Source organism: Rhinatrema bivittatum, chromosome 3, assembly GCF_901001135.1.
Source record: "Rhinatrema bivittatum chromosome 3, aRhiBiv1.1, whole genome shotgun sequence".
Taxonomy (NCBI): domain Eukaryota; kingdom Metazoa; phylum Chordata; class Amphibia; order Gymnophiona; family Rhinatrematidae; genus Rhinatrema; species Rhinatrema bivittatum.
In genome coordinates, this window is record NC_042617.1 from 326,542,113 (window position 1) to 326,562,723 (window position 20,611).

At 48.4% G+C, this 20,611-nt stretch overlaps 1 protein-coding gene across 3 annotated transcripts in view; it reads left to right on the forward strand.

The window, feature by feature from the left end:
* The window catches only part of AFG1L (AFG1 like ATPase), a 372,398-nt gene that overhangs the window by 325,120 nt on the left and 26,667 nt on the right, over window positions 1–20,611 (forward strand). For all 3 annotated transcript variants that reach the window (XM_029595310.1, XM_029595309.1, XM_029595311.1), the window contains one exon: window positions 3,136–3,249. In XM_029595310.1, the coding sequence (XP_029451170.1) occupies window positions 3,136–3,249 (114 nt within the window). The remainder of the gene's footprint in view (window positions 1–3,135; window positions 3,250–20,611) is intronic.

Sequence of the window (20,611 nt, forward strand, 5' to 3'; positions counted from 1 at the left end):
CACCTGAAAAAGGTAAAAAAAAAAACCAAAAAACCATACCTCTCTGGAGAAATTTAAACACCTTTAAAAATTTCCTTATTACAGAGATAAGTGCAAAAATTATTCTTAGGAAGTGATCAGCAATATAAGAAGCTGTAGGCAGAAACAATAAGAGGAAAAACAGAACCTCTCTTTGAAAAGTTAGCAGGATTGCAGCTAATTGCTCATGCTGTTGACAAAATCATTTTACAATCGTACAAAGTGAAATGTAAAAATGTATAATAAAGTTTCTCCTTTTGGAGACTCATAAGAACTGCCAAGCTGGATCACACCAAGGGTCCAGCTTCCTGTTTCCATCAGTGGCCAATCCAGTTCACAAGTGCCTGGCAGGATCCAGAAATAATTTGAGAGTTTTACTTTGACTGGCTAGCTCACTCTGACTCTTGGCCTTCGAGTCCAGTGAGAGTCCATTCCTACTTTGCACTGTGCTGTAGGCCTCACCTCATTGCAGGGACTTTGTTGCTTGGGGACTGTGAGACTTGGCCTGGATTAGAGCCCACCCATCAGTGGCAACACAGTTCACATGAAGGTGAGCGCATGTCCCTCTGTTTCCCTCCAAACTACGCCATCTAATGCTGACGCGTTTGGAAATAAAGTCGTGAGAGCCTTGCAGCGTGGTTGTCTTGGATTGGAAATGGAGAATTGGAATTGAGAGCACAGGAGTAGAGCGGATCCGTATTCACCTAGGAGCAGGATGTGAAACAGTGTTTACTCTGAAGGCAGACCGAGAACTTTTAGTAGCAGAGTGTTAAAACCCACTGTCAAATATGAACATTGTTCTAAAAGGACCGATACAGCATCCACTCCAGAGATGACTGCTTGACATGGTGCAAGTTATCCAGTAGTAAAGTGCATTGACATCTTTCTGGACATAAGACAGTATCTATAGTATGTGGATATTTTGATTACTGTCTGCAAAAAAAAAACAAAAACAACCCTGTTCCAGAAACAGATCTTTTTCCTAGCTATCCTCCTACTTGGAATAGTGTCATTCTCCATATGCTCCACCCACTCTGCTCTTCTCCTCTGAGCACTGCCTCTCATCTTACTTCTTAATGTTGAAGCTTTAGAAAGTTGTAACAGTTTTTGAGATTTTTAAAGGTCATCTCATCCTCCATAGCCAAATTAAGTGTAACAGTAATGAAAAAATGCTGGCGGAGACCAAACAAATTGTAATCTGTTTACAAATCAAGGCTATTTTGCTTCACGTTATACAAATTAAGCCGGTTATTGTGATATTCAGAAAACATCTGCCGCTGAGATAAACAAAATCAAGTTTGCCTTTGTAGATGGATTTCACCCAGCTGCTCCCAACTGGAAGGAGCTATCAAAGAAACTATCTATTAGCTGTTAGTGTGGACTGACTTTACAGCATAATCTATAAGCCTTCAATTATTTTCTCTGGCAGGCTCCCATTTGCTGGAGGTTATTGGAGAGAGATGAATTAGGCTTGTCGTTGAGTCATATTGGCTATCATAGTAAAGCGTCCCCTTTTTGAATCTCTTAGAAGTGGATACCCACATATGTGACTTACACACTTCAGCTGGCAGATCAGTTTCCGACACACTCCATACAGAATGGTATCGTCTTCCGCTCAGAGGATGAGGGTTCCAGTCATTCTTGTCTGCTTTTACTTATCGTAAGACGTTCTCTTTCTGTGTTTTAAGAGCTCTAGATTCTTTGGCTGCAATGCCTTTAGTTGGAGCAGTGCTAGAATGAAAAGTGATGTAGTACCTGATCTTTTGAGACCACCCGTGTGTGGTTAGAAAAATCTTCAGAGGGATGTTGGTCTGGTGTGGCAAAAAAATGACAGGAGTCGGGTGGCACCTTTATAGACAATAAATTGGTTAGTCTACTCCTGTCATTTTTAGCACTACAAGGAAAGCTGCTGCAGTGAGCCTTTCAACATCCTGCCGTAATGGGGCGGCTGGAAAGGGGATGGTGGCAGAAGGAAGAGCCAGGCTAGCCTTTCAGGTTTAAGTGCTTTGTGGCTGAATGTATTAACACAAAGTATAGGCTTCTAAAGTTTTAAAGTGCAAAGTGGATTCTTTCTCTCTCCATCTCAGGAATGCCTCAGAATCCACGGAACAGCTGTAGTAGAGCTCCTGCCCCTTGTGTCAGGGCTGTAGGAAACCTTGCATGCTGTCATTCTCTTGCATGGCTGAACCACACAGCAAAGCCAGCTGTTCCTCACCCAGACTAAGTGCACCCCTGAATTAGCTGCTATTAGTAAGAACTTTACCAAACCTGAACATTTAGTTATACCATTTTCCTCCCGGATCTTGGCCAGTTGAAGATAAGAATTGTCTCAACTAGCAGCATATTCCATGCAAGGGTGAGAAATATAATGTATGAAATGTATTAACATAAAAATGAGAGGAGGCCTTGGAATAAGACATAGGAGCAATGGAACCAAAAATAATACCAGCCAAATCCATACTTGGAAGACTATGACTACTTCTGCTGTTCTGAATGATCTTAAAGCATCTCCCTTTTCATCCCATTAGGACGAAACCTTGCTATCTGCACAGTTACAAGTATGAGAGGGGCCCTTGCCAGCTCCATTCACAGTCCTCATTCTTCTTCAGAATCCTCGTGTCAGTTGTCTCTCCTCACAGCTTCAACCCTGTGTTCCTTTTGTTAACTGGTTTGGCTCCTCTTTCTGCTTGTCCTAGTTCTCTGCTATCTCGATTTGACATGCGAGACCCAAAACAATGCACCCCATAATCCAGTATACCAGTCAGCCCATTGGGTTGCTTGTACATGGCTGTTCTGTGACCCTCAGCTCACATCAGTTGTGTGCACTCGCTAAGGTCACTTTCTCATACACTCACTCACTATATTATAAAACTCCTATCTATAGATTATGTGAGGAAGCAATAGGATAGTGCCACTTTCTGGTGATGTCATTTACAGAAGGAGCACATTCTAAGCATTATCTTCCATTTTCTCTCTGCAGTTCATGAGTGTAAAAAAGTGACCATTTCTTCCTGGGAGAGACACTCTATCATGAAATAAAGTCAGTATTTTTGAAACTAGTACTGTCCCCTCCGGCATTGTTGAAGAGAACCTCACTTTTGTTTATCTCCCTTTCAGGTGCGAGTGATTTGTTCCGCAGATGTACCTCTGCAGAGTCTCTTTGTGCACAAACCCCTGGATAGCGAGCATGAGGAAAGCCGAATATTGATGGATGACTTGGGGCTGAGCCAGGTAGGAGACGTGACCTTTACCCTTTCTTATTGTGAAGCAGCAGAAATGCTTAGTGGCCTGATCTTATAATAGTGTTTTCTCTTAGGATAAGCAGGATGGTAGTCCTCACATATGGGTGACATCATCAGATGGAGCCCAGCACGGAAAACGTTTGTCAAAGTTTCTAGACCTTTGACTAGGCACACTGAGCACGGCCAGCATGCCACTATCCACATGGGTCCTGTCTTGCGGATGTGAAGCTCATACGGTTTTTGGTTGGAAAACTGCCACGACAGAGTAAATCTTTCTCAGTTCATTGTGCCAGGACTATCTCCCGGCCCTAGTTAGCGGGCGTCGCGGTAAGTTTGTACATTCCTAGCGGTCGATTTCTGACAGTGCCATCTCCTGGTGGCCGCTGGCCATTGACCACTCGCAGGCTGTTTATTCCAATGTCAGGATTTCGCCGATGCCCCCAGTGCCCCGGACTATGTCCATTACAGACCCCCATGAGGTCTGTATTTTATGCCTGGGGGCATCGCATGAAGTCTGGGGGCGTGTGTTCTGCACCCACATGACCCCCCCCAGGGGCGCTGGGCATGCCTTGATAAAATGGAGAAGCTGTTCAGTCCCAGGAAATCTGAGCCCTCAACCTCTGGGGCATCGACACCTTGGAATAAGGAGGGGCAGGTGACCACCAGTCCCATGTTAGCTTCTCCACTGTCAGGTTCCAAGGTCAAATTGGGCGCTGGGGACCGGCCTCTTTCTATTTCCTCTCAGTCCAGGTCTGGTTATTGTCATTTCCCTCGGCTCCGGGGAAAGACTGGGCTGAGCAACATGGGAGGTTGAGGAAGCACAGTCATCAGTCGCTGTCTTCGCATGTCCAAGCTCGGGAAGGCACCAGTCGACAGAGGTGCCCCCGAAGTGGCCCTGAGCCGAGGAGGCATTGTAATCCCAACCGGTTTCGGTGCTGGGTACCAGTTCTCCTGGAGGCTCTGAAGGGGACCTGGTCTCACCGCCTCCTCAAGCTGTCTTTGTCAGCATTTGAGGAGGAGTTGGAGCACAGAGTACGGTTGACGGTCGGCTGGCCCCACAAGGCATTGAGCTGCCACAACCCACTCCGTCAATGCTGGCACTGTTGTTGGAGCGCTTTGATTTGCTCCTAGGTGTGCTGCCAACGCAGCCCTTGCCATTGCCTTGGGTGCCTTTGATGCCCCGGGGGACACTGATGTTGCCACGATCGGAGGCTATTCCAGTGGCTGATTCCTCAGATGAGGGAGGGCCTTGGGGGCTGATAGTTCCGCTTCTGCGGAAGACCCCCACGGCCAACATTGCCCAAGACCCTGTCAGTTCCTCAGTGGGCCTGGTTCCCTCAGTGCCTCCTGGTTCCCTCGGGCTCCTGGTGCCTTCTGAGTCCTGGCCTAAGGGTGTTACTAGGGCTCCTCCACCGGGATCCCTGGGTGATCTGAGTGAGGAGGACGCTCTGTAAGACCCCTGGGAGGATGAGGTGTCCATGTCTTCTTCAGAGGATTCTGAGGACCTGCCCTCTGAGCCGCTGCCTCTGGAGGAGCGACGTAGATCTCATCCTTAGGACTTGACATTTACTGGTTTTGTGCAGGCCATGGCAGTCCTGTTCCAGCTTTTAATGGAGGAGGACTCCAGGCACAAAATGCTTGAGGTCATCCAATTTGTGGATGCGCCTAAGGGGGTGGTGGCTGTGCTGGTACATGACATTTTCAAGAAATTGTTTGTCCTGCTTTGGAAGCACTCTATTTCGGTACCCAGAGTGAACCAGAAGATCGATGCTGTATATCTGGTGCAGCCTACCACGGGTTTTGAGCGGGGTCAGCTTCTGTACCAGTCCGTGGTGGTGGAATCTACCTTAAGAAGGCGAAGAGGTCTCAGACCCACACTTCGGCTCCTCTAGGTTGCGAACACAGAGCCCTGGATGCCCTGTGAAGAAAGGTCTTCCAGGGCTCCATGCTGGTGGCCCATATTGCCTGTTACCAATTGTATATGCGCCAGTACTCCGGGAACCTCTGGAAGCAGGATCTGGTGGAATGCCTCCTGCAGCAACTGCAGGAGGACTTCCTTAAAGATGGTGCAGCAGAGCTTGGAGAGTGACAAGCATGAGGTCCGGTCCGCCTATGATGTGTTTGAGATGGCGGCGAGAGTGGCTGTGGCAGGCATAGGTGCTCGGCGCATGGCCTGGCTTTGGGACTCTGACCTCCATCCAGAGGTGCAGGAGCATCTTGCGGACTTGTCCTTCACCGGAGAGGATCTCTTTGGAGATAAACTTAAGGAGGCAGTGGCACAGCTGAAGGATCATTATGAGGCCCTTCAGCATCTTTCAGCCAGCACATCTGACCCACAATCCGCTGGCAAGAAGTCCTCAAGGCAAGGACCTAGACTCCCTTTTTTATCGCCCGAGGAAATACTACTCTCCAGCGGTCAGAGCAAGGTCTCAATGGGCGGGGCCTAGGACATGCCTTCGGCACCCATGTACTCCTTGGACACAGCCAGCGCCCCAGCAGAGCCCTGCCACGGGGTTTTGACTGGCAGAGAGGGGAGTGTAAGCCAGGCACTTGTACCCCCGACGATGGATCCCCTGGTTGGGGGCCAGCTGTGGTTCTTTTTTTTTTCAATTTATAATTGTATTGTGTTGACAAAGCATAACAGTGAGAATATAACATGTCATATATTGTAAACATTGTCTGACAATATTTTTATGTATCATGGAACTCCCTGTTCCCCCAAAACACTTCTACCCCCCCACCCCACCCCCACCCATGAGCTCACCTAAAACGAGATTCTGCATATGCCTCTCAACCTTAACCACTTTAAGCTGTGGTTCTTTGCAGACCATTTGCCAGCTATCACCTCGGACCAGTGGGTCCTGTCCATCGTTCATTGGGGGTACTGGTTAAATTTCCAGCGGGTCCCTTCAGACTCTCTTCCAAGCCCCTTGTGGGGGTTTTCGGCGAATCAGCAAATCCTGTTGATGGAGTTCTCTGTCCTTCTAATGGCCAAGGCAATCAAGCCCGTTTCGCCAAAGCAGCGGGGCAGCGGCTTCTACTCCAGGTATTTCCTGATTCCAAAGAAAACAGGAGGCATCTGTCCTATTCCAGACTTTGAACAAGTTCCTGGAGCAGGAAATGTTCAAGATGGCCTCGCTGGGTGCCCTAATCCCTCTCCTGCAAAGGGGAACTAGATTTGCTCCCTTGATCTAAAAGACGCCTATGCCCACATCAAAATTTCCCACATCCATCGGAAATACCTCCGATTTGTGGTAGGCGAGGATCACTTTCAGTACCGGATACTGCATTTCGGCCTGGCGTCAATGCCCCAATTCTTCATAAAGTGCTTAGCAGTGGTGGGTTCTCACCTGAGGAGACTATGAGTGCAGGTATTTCCCTACCTGGACGACTGGCTCATCAAGAGCACCACCCGGCAGGGTGTGCTACAGTCTCTGTGCTCTAACATTACCCCGGGCTTGGACACTCACCCTAGTGTCCCTGGCGGGAGCGATCTCTCAGAGTTGCCAGGTCTCCGCACACCACATGCTGCATCTTTTGGGTCACATGGCTGCGACTGTCCATGTCACTCCCTTCACTCTATATATGCGCGGGGCACAGTGGATGCTACGGTCCCAATGGTGTCAGGCCAACCAGGACCTTCAGGTGTGCATCAGGGTTAGTCCTTGTCATGGTGAAGAACTTTATCCAACTTAGTGATGGGGTCCCTTTTCAGCTTTTCCCTGTTCAAGTCATCCTCACCACAGATGTTTCCCACCTGGACTAGGGTGCCCATGTAGAGGGCGTCCGCACCCAGGGTTGGTGGTTGATTCAAAAGGAGCAATGTCAGATAAACTTCCTGGAGCTCCGAGCAATCCGGTATATGCTTTGGGCGTTTCAGAATCGTCTGGCAGACTGACAATCAGTTATCGATGTGGTACCTGAACAAGCAGGGAGGAATGAGGTTGTTCTTCCTTTGTCAGGAAGCAGTCCATATCTGGTTGTCCCAGGGCATCCTTCTCCGCGCTATGTACTTACCAGGGCTGCAGAATGTGGTGGCGGACAATCTGAGTAGTTCCTTCCACCCACACGAGTGATTCCTGAAGCAGGAGGTTGCAGATTCGATCTTCCGTCTGGGGAACCCCGGATTTGGATCTTTTCATGTCCCCCTGCAACAGGAAGGTGAATCAGTTTTGCTCCTGATTCAGGAGGAATGGCAGGCTGGCATCGGACACCTTTGCCTGCCACTAGTGTTGAAGACTCTCCTGAAGCTTCAACAGGACCGGGGAACCATTATTCTCATTGCCCCTTATTGGCCAAGACACTTGCGGGAGCCAATCAGTCTGGGGATCTTCCCAGACCTCTTCACGTAGGATCAGGGCAGGCTGCGCCATCCCAACCTTCAGGCCTTGACCCTCATGGCTTGGATGTTGAAAGGGTAACCTTACAGCCCCTGGATCTCTCAGAAGAGGTATCTTGGGTCCTGGTGGAATCCAGGAGGCCTTTCACTAGAAAGTATTATGGTTTGAAGTGGAAAAGGTTCTCCATTTGGTGTGAGCGCCACAGCTTGGATCCGTTCTCCTGCTTCACCTTGAAGCTTCTTGATTATCTTCTGCACCTCTCAGAGGCTGGCCTGAAGACCAACTCCATCAGAGTCCTTCTCACTGCTATTGGGGCCTACTATTGAGGGGTGGATGGTTCACCCATCTCTGTGTAGCCTATCAGTCACCTTACAGAGAACTACAAAAATAAAATAATCTTAAAATGAAACCTAATTCTGCAGGGTGCCGGGCAGGTTTCGTGAGGACCTACATCCTGCTGTCCTAGGAGAACACCTGTTACAGGTAAGCAACTCTGCTTTCTCCTAGGACAAGCAGGATGGTAGTCCTCACATATGGGTGAATACCTAGCTGCAGGCGGCTTCCAAAAGAAGCAGACCAACAGACACCAAACAGGTGCTAATGGCAGAACAACGTAGGTGGTGTTGGTAACAGAGGAAGACAACCTGAACCCGAAAAACAGGATCCTAGGTGGAAGAGTTGGGTTTAGACTTGAAAAAGGTTACGGAGGGCAGATTGGCTGAAGCTACTATCCTGGCGGCTGTTTCTTTCCAAGCAATAGTGAGCAGTGAACATATGGAGAGAACTACACGTCACAGCCCTGCAGATCTCCATCACAGGAACAGCTCGCAAGTTAGCCACCGAAGTTGCCATGGCCCAGATATAGTGAGCCTTAACTTGGCCCTCAAGCTGCAATCCTGCTTGCGCATAGCAGAACGAGATGCAGGTAGATAAGGTATGCTTGGCCACAGCAACTCCCATTCGGTTCTTATCAAATGAGATTAAGAGTTGAGAGGACTGTCTATGGCCTGCCAGCCTCTGCAGGTAGAATGCCAAGGCTCTCTTACAATCCAAAGTATGCAAGGCCCATTTGCCTGGGTGCGAATGAGGTCTTGGGAAGAAGGTAGGTAGGATGATAGACTGATTCAGATGCCAGTCCGATACTACATTAGGCAGGAACTTAGGGTGAGTACGGAGAACCACCCTATCTTGGAAGAACTTCGTATAAGGTGGGTACATCACCAATGCTTGACGTTTGCTGACCCAACGCACCGAGGAGACCGCAACCAAGAATATGACCTTCCAGGTCAGATATTTCAGGTCACGTGCACATAGGTTCAAAGGGATCCTTCATGAGGCAAACCAAGACCACATTAAGGTCCCAGGATACAGGCAAAAGACGTAGAGAAGGCTTCAAATGAAGCAGACCACTCATGAAATGCCCAACCAAGGGTTGCACTGAGACGGGCGTACCATTCACCCGTGATGATATGCCCCAGTGGCACTGTAATACACTCTGACCAAGTTGGTCTTTAAACCAGCTTCCACAGGTGCAACAGGTAGTCCAAGAGCTTTGGGGTGGAGCAGGTAAATGGATCCAACCCATGCTGCTCACACCAGACAGCAAACCTCCACTTCAGGCTGTATGACTTTCTAGTCAAAGGCTTCCTGGAGGCAACCAGAACCTGGGATACGTCATCAGACTATGCCAAGGGCTGCAAGACTAGCCCTTCAATATCCAGGCCATCAGAGATAATGCCCTGAGGTATGGATTGCACATCCTGGCCTGATCATGTGTGACTAGGGTTAGGGAGTGTTAGGTTTTGCTCCTCCCGAGGGGAGGAGTTAGCAATTTATTGTAATCTGCTGCTGGATACTCCTGTAGAGGGAGGAGTTAGCAATCTGTTATGAGTCACCATGTAGAGTTGCAATCTGTTAGCGACTAGCTCCCGTGGAAGGAGGAGTTTAGCAATCTGATATGCTCCGTAGGCAGAACTAGTAATCATGTTATGATATAGACTGCTGAGTTGGCAATCTGTACCAGTGGAGTGCTAGAGAGGGTACTCAGCTGGAAAGGAATGTAAATAGGTGAATCCTTGGGCAGATGGCAGATGACAGCACCCCCAGGAGGATATCCTGAGAGGGACCACCGGCTAGGCATGGGTTTGGAGACAGACACAGATAGTTCTTTTACTAGACAGGTTAGTAGAACCACCAGAGGTGGCAGTAGTGAGCTGATATGCCCGGCAGGTCTGAAGTCCCTCAGATACTGGAACTGCGATCCCAGGGTTGCTGAGCTGTAGAAAGACTATAGATAGTGAGTAGACAGGGTATGCTGTATTCATAGCCAGTAGTAGATGACAAACTCACATAGGTTCTTGAGGAGGCTTAGTAGCTGGAAAGAGTTAGGCCCTCGAGGAGCGAGTACCTGGTTCCAAGGAAAGCTCTGAGAGAGCGGTGGTAACTCACGAATGTCTGTATCTGCGATAGCTTCCAGGCAGTAGAGAATCTTCAGAGTATTCAGGAACATGGGCCCTCGAGGAGCGAATACTGGTTCCTATCTGCAATCTGAAATAGAGAAAAGAGAGCGAGGGCCCCGAGGAGCGGGTACCTCTGGTAAGTCCGAGGAGGCAGAGTAGCTTGGATGAATCCGTATGCGATTCGTAGACCGTCCGTCCATCCTTGCTAACTCAAATCGTAAGCAAAAGTGAAGACCTTTTATGTTGAAAGCGGATAACGTCAATACAGGGGGACGCCCTGAGGTTTGCGCCTTTGCTGGTACATACTTTGGAGCGCGCGTGCCCTACATCATCAAGAACATGGTGGATCCGCAGCGTCGAGCCAGTCCGGGTACGCCGGAGAGAGGCGGCATGGAGACGCCGCAGCAGCAAGCCGTCCATCAGACCCGGAGGGAGTCACCACAGAGGTAGAGAGGGTGAAGTGAGTTCATAGAGCAGCCACGAATGCAACAGGGAGATACCCAGACTGATCGGATTCTGGACCGAGAGGTCCTGCAAGAGTGAGAACCAAGCCTACTGCAGCCAATAGGGGGCTATGAGGATCATGGTTCCCCTGTCCTGCCAGTGTTTCAGGAGCGTCTTCATCACCAGTGGGAGCGGAGATTAAGCATACAGAAGCCCCTTGCACCAATGGCAGGCAAAGGAATCCGAGATTGGTTTGCCGTTCTCTCCATAGAGGGAGTATAAGGATTCCACCTTGTTGTTGCAAGAGGAGGCAAATAGATCCACGTCTGGGATTCCCCAAAGACGGAAAATCATGTTTACTACCACTGGGACTAGGGACCATTCGAAAAGCCCAACTGAGACGGTCTGCCACTACATTCTCCATTCCCCGTCAGGTAGACGGCTCGAAGAAATATATTCTGAGAGCGGGCCCAGGACCAAATTTGAACCACCTCCTGCCACAGGAGGAACGAACCTGTGCCTCCCTGTTTGTTGATGTACCACAATGCTACCTCATTGTCGGTCTGGATGAGGACCGATTTGGTCACCAAGTAGTCCTGGAATGCCCACAGGTTGTAATGGATTGCTCAGAGCTCCAGGAAATTGATTTGGCACTGAGGTTCCAGAGCAGATCACAGGCCATGGGTGCAGAGCCCTTCCATGTGGGCACCCCATCCCAGTGTGGAAGCATCTGTTGTGAGGACAACCTGGAAGGCGGAGGATTGAAAAATAACCCCCTATTCCAGACTGGCTAGGTCCTCCCACCAGAACAAGGAAATCTGGAGCGGTGGAGAGACACATATAAACACATTGAGGTCCTGGGAGGCTTGCTGCCACTGGGACCATATGGTCCACTGCGCCCTGCGCATATGTAGGTAGACAAAAGGTGTGACATGGACAGTGGCCGTCATGTAACCCAGAAGGCAGAGCATAAGACGGGCAGTGACCCGCCAACTCCTGTGCACCAAGCTCACCAAGGCAGCCAGAATGAGCGCTTGGTCGTGAGGAAGATAAGCCTTGCCCTCTGCCGTGACCAGGTGATCACTGATAAAACCCAGGTGCAGTAATGGAGTCAGATGGAACCTCAGATAGTTGATGACAAACCCGAGAGACTCCAATTCCTGAATGGTTAAGCATCTTGGGAACTGCTCTTCATTAACCAGTCATCCAAGTAAGGAAACTACCTGCGTCCCTAGATATCCTAGGTGTGCTGCCACTGGAGCTAGGCATTTGATGAAGACACGAGGCACCGAGGTGAGGTCGAATGGCAGCACCCTATATTGAAAATGTCTGGTGCTCACCAGGAAGCTGAGATACCTCCAGTGACTGCAGGAGATCTTGATGTGTGCATACGTGTCCTTGAAATCGAGGGAGCAAAGCCAGTCTCCCCTCTGCAAGAGAGGGATCAGAGTGCCGAGGGAGACCATCTTGAACTTCTCTCGTTTGAGAAAACGATTCAGAGCCCGTAGAGCTATGATGGGACGAAGTCCCCCAGTCTTGGGGATCAGGAAATATCAGGAGTAAACCCTGTTCTCTGCTGCCGCAGAGGAATTGGCTCAAGTGCCCTGGCTTGAATGAGGGCAGAGATCTTGGACAACAGTATTTCCTGATGGGTAGACTGACCCCAAGAGGGCACACTGAAGAAGTTTTAACTATAACCTTGGTGAACAATGGATAGGACCCACTGATCCGACATGGTCACTAACCAGCGATCAAGAAAGAGGCGCAGGTGGCCTCCTACTGGTGGACATGGTGACTGGACTTATGCTTCCTCTCTGCCAGTCAAAAGGCCATAGCAGGGCTCAGCTGATGCTAGCTGGGTTCAAGGCGTCTGCGGCTGCAAGGAGCGGCCCCTAGAGGACACCCGCTGAGAACATCTGCGGGAAGTTGGAGAGTAATATTTTCTCTGATGGTAAAAGGACCTATGTGCCCCTTGCCTCACCAACCTTCTGGCCGAGGAGGGGGGGGGGGGGTCCAAGGTGCTAGCTGAAAGATGCTGGAGGGTCTCATGATGATACTTTAACTGAGCCACAGCATCCCGGATCTTATCCCCAAAAAAGTTATTCCCTGTATAGAGGAGGTCCGCAAGTTTCTCCTGGACCTCCAGCCGGAGATCCAAGGCTCTGAGTCAGGCCATCCTGCGGTTCCGATGCCCACTGCGGCCATGTGAGCTGACGTCTCAAAAACGTCATACGTGGAACGCACCTCTTGCTTACCGCAGTCGAAGCCCTACTAGACAAGCGCTAGGAATGCTTCCTGCTGAGTGAAGATTAATTTTAACGCTTCCTGCTGAGTGAAGATTAATTTAACGGTGGTTAAAGAGGATTGGTAAGTATAGCTTTCAGAAATTTTTGGGCTTATAAAAGTTAAGGTATATATTCTTTAGAGTTTGTGTGTGTCTGAGGTAATAAGCAGCCAGAGATAGTTAATTCTAGTGTCTGTCTTTCCCACCCACTCAACCCTTGATCTTTAGGCCCGAGACACTTTCTCATTAAAAATCAATCAGGGTCTTATCTAAATCATACTATTGTACCAGCCTTTATTGAAAGTTTAATCATCCCCTTGTAGGACTGTTATGAGCGCGTCCACCACGCCGCTGATGGGCCGAGGGTTTGGAGACCTTCGGGCTCTGTTGCAGGCGCGAGGAGCACGGTCGCCTCTAGAGCAGGTAGAGTGAGCCCTTGAGCCATGGCAAGACCCAGGGAGGAGCCCCAAGCCACATCGTGGGAGGTGAGCCGATGCAGGCATGGAGAGCCAGGCAGGTACTGAAGCAGGGATAAGGAACAGAATCCGACCCTCAGCCAGACCTGCACGCCCATGGCAACCAACAACGCAATGTTGATTGATGAACGGTCCTCCGACTGTTCCAAGCCCTTTCGGACCTGCCGCTGGGTAACGGCATAGGGCGGCAGGCCGGACAGAGGACGAGGGCAGACAGAGTCCTTAGAACGCTGAAGACATCGTAGACGAGGGCTGAAGCAAGACATCGTAGACGAGGGCTGAAGCAAGACATCATAGACGAGGGCTGAAGCAAGACATCATGGACGAGGGCTGAAGCAAGACAACATGGACGAGGGCTGGGAAGGAAGATATTGGCATTGTCTCTCAGGGCGCCCTACACAGCCAGCACGGCTGGACTGGTCACGGACCACCCTGTCCTACAGTCGCAGGAGCGGGACGAGCACAGGGAAGAGGAAGCGGTGGGTTGCTGCACTCCTGGCAGCCTAGGGCAGGTTGCTGCACTCCTGGCAGCCTAAAGCAGGTTGCTGCACTCCTGGCAGCCTAAAGCAGGTTTGCTGTACTCCTGGCAGCCTAAAGTAGGTTTGCTGTACTCCTGGCAGCCTACAGTAAGCAGGGACATCAGGAACTGGATCAGGAACAAACATCAAGGTAACATCTGGAACCAACATCAAGGTAACAGGCAAGACACAGGGCAGGGAGCCGCCAAGACAAGCAAGACCACTGAGGACCTGGATCTGCAGACAGAAGACAGCGATGTGCAAAGCTAATCCGAAGGTGAACAGGAACTGAAGTGAAAGTCCTTTTATACTGCTGTATGCGGGCAACTCCCTGGGAGGAGTTCACTTGGACCGCCCCTCGCTGGCCCTATAACTGAGGTGGAGAGCTGCGGGCCGGCCCCTAGGGAGAAGGGCGTGGCCGAACCAGGAAGTCCAAACACAGCCAAGCAAGCCACAGGCAGGCTTCAGGAACAGCTAGGCCTCCCAGGCCCTGGAGCAAATCCTGGATGGTACGTAGGCGAGGTCCTGGCTTCGGAGCGGCCTCCGGGAGAGAAGGTAAGATGCCTCCTGTGGCGCAGCTACAGGAGGGATCGCAACAGGACACTAGCTGATTAATTAGTAAATTCACCTGTAAATTTAAAGTACTCTCATTCCAACTCCATTAGTATCCTAAACTTAACTAGGAACTCAATAAAACTAAGATGAAGGCAGCAGTCCAGCAGCAAGAGGGGGGCTTTCCAGTCTTTTGCATTGAGTGTCACACGTATGATTTTTTACCTGCCGGTGAGAGATTGTATGTGTGCACTTGGTGCAAAGAGCTCCTGGCTCTCAGGGAATGAGTCCGACCTCTGGAGGCTAGATTGGAGGAGCTGAGGGAGACAGAGAGATACATTGATGAGACCTTCAAGGACATAGTAGCCAAGTCCCAAATCCAGTCTGGCAGCCCCAGTGCTGCCTTGGATCAGAAAGGTCTCCCAGTAGGAGAACATCACCCTGGTGTAGCAGGAAGTGATCCTGTAGCAAGGACCTGCTCTCCAGGTGATGTATTGTCCTCTCGCACTGAGGACAGTTCTCCCAGGGCTACTGCCCAGGAGGGAAGGGTTAGGCCGGCCATCATAGTTGGTGATTTGATTATTAGAAATGTAGATAGCAGGGTGGCTGGTGGACGTGAGGACCGCCTGGTAACTTGCCTGCCTGGTGTGAAGGTGGCAGACCTCACACGTCACATAGATAGGATTATAGACAGTGCTGGGGAGGAGCCAGCTGTCATGGTACATGTGGGCACCAACGACATAGGAAAATGTGGGAGAGGGGTTCTGGAAGACAAATTTAGGATTTTAGGTAGGAAGCTGAAATCCAGAACCTCCAGGGTGGCATTCTCTGAAATGCTTCCTGTTCCACGTGCAGGTCCCCAGAGGCAGAGAGAGCTCCAGAGTTTCAATGTGTGGATGAGACGATGGTGCAGGGAAGAGGGATTCAGCTTTGTAAGGAACTGGGGAAACTTTTGGGGAAAGGGGAGACTTTTCCGAAAGGATGGGCTCCTCCTTAACCAGAGTGGAACCAAGCTGCTGGCACTAACTTTCTAAAAGTAGATGGAGCAGCTTTTAAACTAGAACAATGGGGAAAGCTGACAATCACTCAGCAGTGCATGGTTCGGAGAAATATATCTTTGAAGGATACCAATGAAACAGCAGAGTCAGGGCATCCCAACAGAGAGGTTCCATTAAATGCAAACAGTTCATATGCCTATATGTAAAAAATCACCGAAGCTAATGATTTCCGAATTATCCCAAACAACTGAAAAGCAGGTTGTTAAAACAAACAAAAAAAATTTTGAAATGTCTGTATGCCAATGCCAGAAGCCTAAGAAGTAAGATGGGAGAATTAGAGTGTATAGCAGCAAATGATGAGATTGACATAATTAGCACCACAGAGATTTGGTGGAAGGAGGATAACCAATGGGATAGTGCTATATCAGGGTACAAATTATATCGCAATGATAGGGAGGATCAACTTGGTGGGGGTGTGGCACTTTATGTCCAGGAGGGTATAGAGACCAACAGCATAACGATCATACAAGAGACTAAAAGCTCAGAAGAATCTATATGGGTAGAAATCCAATGTCTGTTGGGTAAGAGTAGAGTGATAGGAGTATACTGCAGTCCACCTGGACAAAATGGTCAGACAGATGATGAAATGCTAAGAGAAATCAGGAAAGCAAACCAATTTGGCAGTGCAATAATAATGGGAGATTTCAATTACCCCAATATTGACTGGGTAAATGTAACATCAGGCCTTGGTAGAGACATAACGTTCTTGGATGTAATAAATGATTGCTTCATAGAGCAATTGGTTCAGGAACCAACAAGAGAGGGAGCTATTTTAGATTTAATTATTAGTGGAATGCAGGATTTGGTGAGAGAGGTAACGGTGGAGGGGCCACTTGGCAACAGTGGTCATAACATGATCAAATTTAAACTAATAACTGGAATGGGGGACAATAAGTAAATCTGCAGCCCTAACACTAAACTTTCAAAAGGGAAACTTTGATAAAATGAGGAAAATAGAGAAAAACTGAAAGGTGCAGCTGCAAAGGTTAAAAGTGTTCAACAGGCTTAGACATTTTTTAAAAATACAATCCTAGAGGCGCAGTCCATATGTATTCCACACATTAAGAAAGGTGGAAAGAAGGCAAAACGATTACCATCATGGTTAAAAGGTAAGTGAAAGAGGTTATTTTAGCCAAAAAAAATCCTTCAAAAATTGGAAGAAGGATAAATCTGAAGAAAATAGGATAAAACATAAGCATTGTCAAGTTAAGTGTAAAACATTGATAAGACAGGCGAAGAGAGAATTTGAAATGAAGTTGGCCATAGAGGCAAAAACTCATAATAAAAACTTTTTAAAATATATCCGAAGCAAGAAACCTGTGAGGGAGTCGGTTGGACCATTAGATGACCGAGGGGATAAAGGGGCCCTTAGGGAAGATAAGGCCATTGCAGTAGGACTAAATGAATTCTTTGCTTCCGTGTTTACTAGTGAGGATGTTGGGGAGATACCAGTTCCGGAGATGGTTTTCAGGGGTGATGAGTCAGACGAACTGAACAAAATCACTGTGAACCTGGAAGATGTAGTAGGCCAGATTGACAAACTAAAGAGTAGCAAATCACCTGGACTGGATGGTATGCATCCTAGGGTACTGAAGGAACTCAAAAATGAAATTTCTGATCTATTAGTTAAAATTTGTAACCTATCATTAAAATCATCCATTGTACCTGAAGACTGGAGGATGACCAATGTAACCCCAATATTTAAAAAAGACTCCAGGGGCAATCCGGGTAACTATAGAACAGTGAGCCTGACTTCAGTGCCAGGAATAATAGTGGAAAGTTATTCTCAAGATCAAAATCGTAGAGCATATAGAAAGACATGATTTAATGGAACACATTCAACATGGATTTATACAAGGGAAGTCTTGCCTAACAAATCTTCATTTTTTTTGAAGGGCTTAATAAACATGTGGATAAAGGTGAACTGGTAGAAGCAGTGTATTTCAATTTTCAGAAGGCGTTTGACAAAGTTCCTCATGAGAGGCTTCTATGAAAACTAAAAAGTCATGGGACAGGAGGTGATGTCCTTTCATGGATTACAAACTGGTTAAAAGACAGCAAACAGAGAGTAGGATTAATGGTCAATTTTCTCAGTGGAAAAGGGTAAACAGTGGAGTGCCTCAGGGATCTGTACTTGGACTGGTGCTTTTCAATATATATATAAATGATCTGGAAAGGAATACGACGAGTGAGGTTATCAAATTTGCGGATGATACAAAATTATTCAGAGTAGTTAAATCACAAGCGGACTGTGATACATTACAGGAGGACCTTGCAAGACTGGAAGATTGGGCATCCAAATGGCAGATGAAATTTAATGTGGACAAGTGCAAGGTGTTGCATATAGGGAAAAATAAACCTTGCTGTAGTTACACGATGTTAGGTTGCATATTAGGAGCTACCACCCAGGAAAAAGATCTAGGCATCATAGTGGATAATACTTTAAAGTCGTCGGCTCAGTGTGCTACAGCAGTCAAAAAAGCAAACAGAATGTTAGGAATTATTAGGAAGGGAATGGTTAATAAAACAGAAAATGTCATAATGCCTCTATATCGCTCCATGGTGAGACCGCACCTTGAATACTGTGTACAATTCTGGTCGCCGCATCTCAATAAAGATATAGTTGCAATGGAGAAAGTACAGAGAAGGGCAACCAAAATGATAAAGGGGATGGAACAGCTCCCCTATCAGGAAAGGCTGAAGAGGTTAGGGCTGTTCAGCTTGGAGAAGAGATGGCTTAGGGGGATATGATAGAGGTCTTTAAGATCATGAGAGGTCTTGAATGAGTAGATGTGACTCGGTTATTTACACTTTCGAATAATAGAAGGACTAGGGGGCATTCCATGAAGTTAGCAAGTAGCACATTTAAGACTAATCGGAGAAAATTCTTTTTCACTCAACGCACAGTAGAGCTCTGGAATTTGTTGCCAGAGGATGTGGTTGGTGCAGTTAGTGTAGCTGGGTTCAAAAAAGGTTTAGATAAGTTCTTGGAGAAGAAGTCCATTAACGACTATTAATCAAGTTTACTTAGGGAATAGCCACTGCTATTAATTGCATCAGTAGCATGGGATCTTCTTAGTGTTTGGGTAATTGCCAGGTTCTTGTGGCCTGGTTTGGCCTCTGTTGGAAACAGGATGCTGGGCTTGATGGACCCTTGGTCTGACCCAGCATGGCAATTTCTTATGTTCTTAATTCTTGAACATTTTTCCAGAGGTTCTGGGAATGTTGGGCCATATATAATTGGTAGGGGGCAATACAGGCTATTAACATTGCCCCCTGAAACACCTTCCTACCCAGTGTGTCCCACTCCCTATGTTCCCGACCCGGAGGCACAGAAGCATGGGTCCAGGATCCCTGAGGGACTTCTGAACGAGTAGACAGCGTCCGCCTTCCTGTTTACCAGAGACACGGAAACAGGATGTTCCCAAATGCGCAGGAGCAACTCCTTGAAGATCTCATGCACGGGAAAAGCTACCACCTCTTTTGGTGTATCCAAAAACTGGAGCACCTCCAGCATATGGTCCTTAGCATCCTCTTCCATGGATGAGGATGCCGCCATGATGCAGAAAAAACTGGCAAAGGTCATGTCCTCTGGAGGAGACTGGCGCCGTTCCTCTGAGGGTGCCAGTGGATCGCCTTCAAAACAAGGGGGATGGTGCCCAGCATCAACATGGATATCGGTGGGGACTCCGGGTTCGACCGAGGGCGAAGCCTGGTCTCATGGAGCCGCTTCAAGAGCAACATGGCTGATGCTCATGCCTTCCTGGAATTGGTGCCATGCGTCGATGGCGACCGTTGACGGTGTTTCCTCAATCGCCCCTGGTGCTCAGCCCGGTCTTTCCCCAGCGCCGAGGAGGGCGAAGAATCCAACGTCTTGGAGCAGGAGGACACAGACAGCGGTCTATCTCTGGTGCCCCTCTCCAGAGGGGAAGCCTGACTGGTGATGGACACTGATGGTTCAGTGTCCGTGGGCTCCCCTCGACCCTGCAGCATCGACGTGCCTGACGCCGGCGTGGAGGGTTCCAATTTCTTGGGATGAAAAAGCTTTTCCATTTTATCTAAACCCACCCGACAACCTTCAAGGGTCATCTGGTTGCAAAACCAACAAACATGGACATCATGCAAGGCCCCCAGGCAAAGAATACGGACTTCATGCGCATCAGTCAAAGACATGGTCCACAGGCACTGGGGGTATTGAGAAAAACTTGGAAGAGGCCATGCCTCATGCCGACAAGAGGACAATGCAGGGTGGACACCGATGCCAAACAAACCCCAGAACCGACTGCAAAAAAGGTAAAAAACCTACCGCGCCACCCCTCTGACTAGGGGGAAAACCAGGGAAGGAGGACCCCACGCGAAGGCGTCGAAAAATTGCAAGAAAACAAAGAACTCTGAGGACAGAGCAGAGCTCCACCACTGCAAAGCAATGGCACCACGGAAAGAAAGAGACTGAAGATGGACCCTACATGGCCACGTGGATAGTGGCATGCTGGGCATGCTCAGGGTGCCAGTCAAAATTCTATAAACTTTGACAGGTTTTCCATGCCAGGTTCCATCTGATGATGTCACCCATGTGTGAGGACTAACATCCTGCTTGACCTATAAGAAAGTTGAAATCCAGAACACCAGGGTAGCATTCTCAGAAATGCTCCCTATTCCACATGCAGGATCCCAGAGGCAGGCAGAGCTCCAGGGTCTCAATGCATGGATGAAACGATGGTGCAAGGAAGAGGGTTTTAGTTTTTAGCATCATTTTGGGGAAGGAAGGGCCTTTTCCAGAAGGATGGGCTTCATCATAGCAAGACTGGAACCAGGCTGCTGGCACTAACCTTTAAAAAGGAAATAGTGCAGCTTTTAAACTAGATGATGGAGGAAAGCCGATAATCACTCAGAAGTGCAGAGTTCGGAATGATGTATATTTGAAGGATACTAAGAGAACAAGGAAGTTAGGGCATTCCAGTAGAGAAGTTGCAATAAATGCCAAAGTGGACCAGGTGCCTTTATGTAAAGTGCAGAAAGATTTCAAAATACCCCTGTCAACTGATGAGCAGGTTGTTAATACAAACAAGAAGCATATTTTGAAATGTCTGTATACAAATGCTAGAAGTCTAAAAATAAGATGGGAGAGTTAGAGAGTATAGCACTGGATGAAGAGGTAGGTATAATTGGCATCTCAGAGACCTGGTGGAAGGAGGACATACAATGGGACACTGATACCAG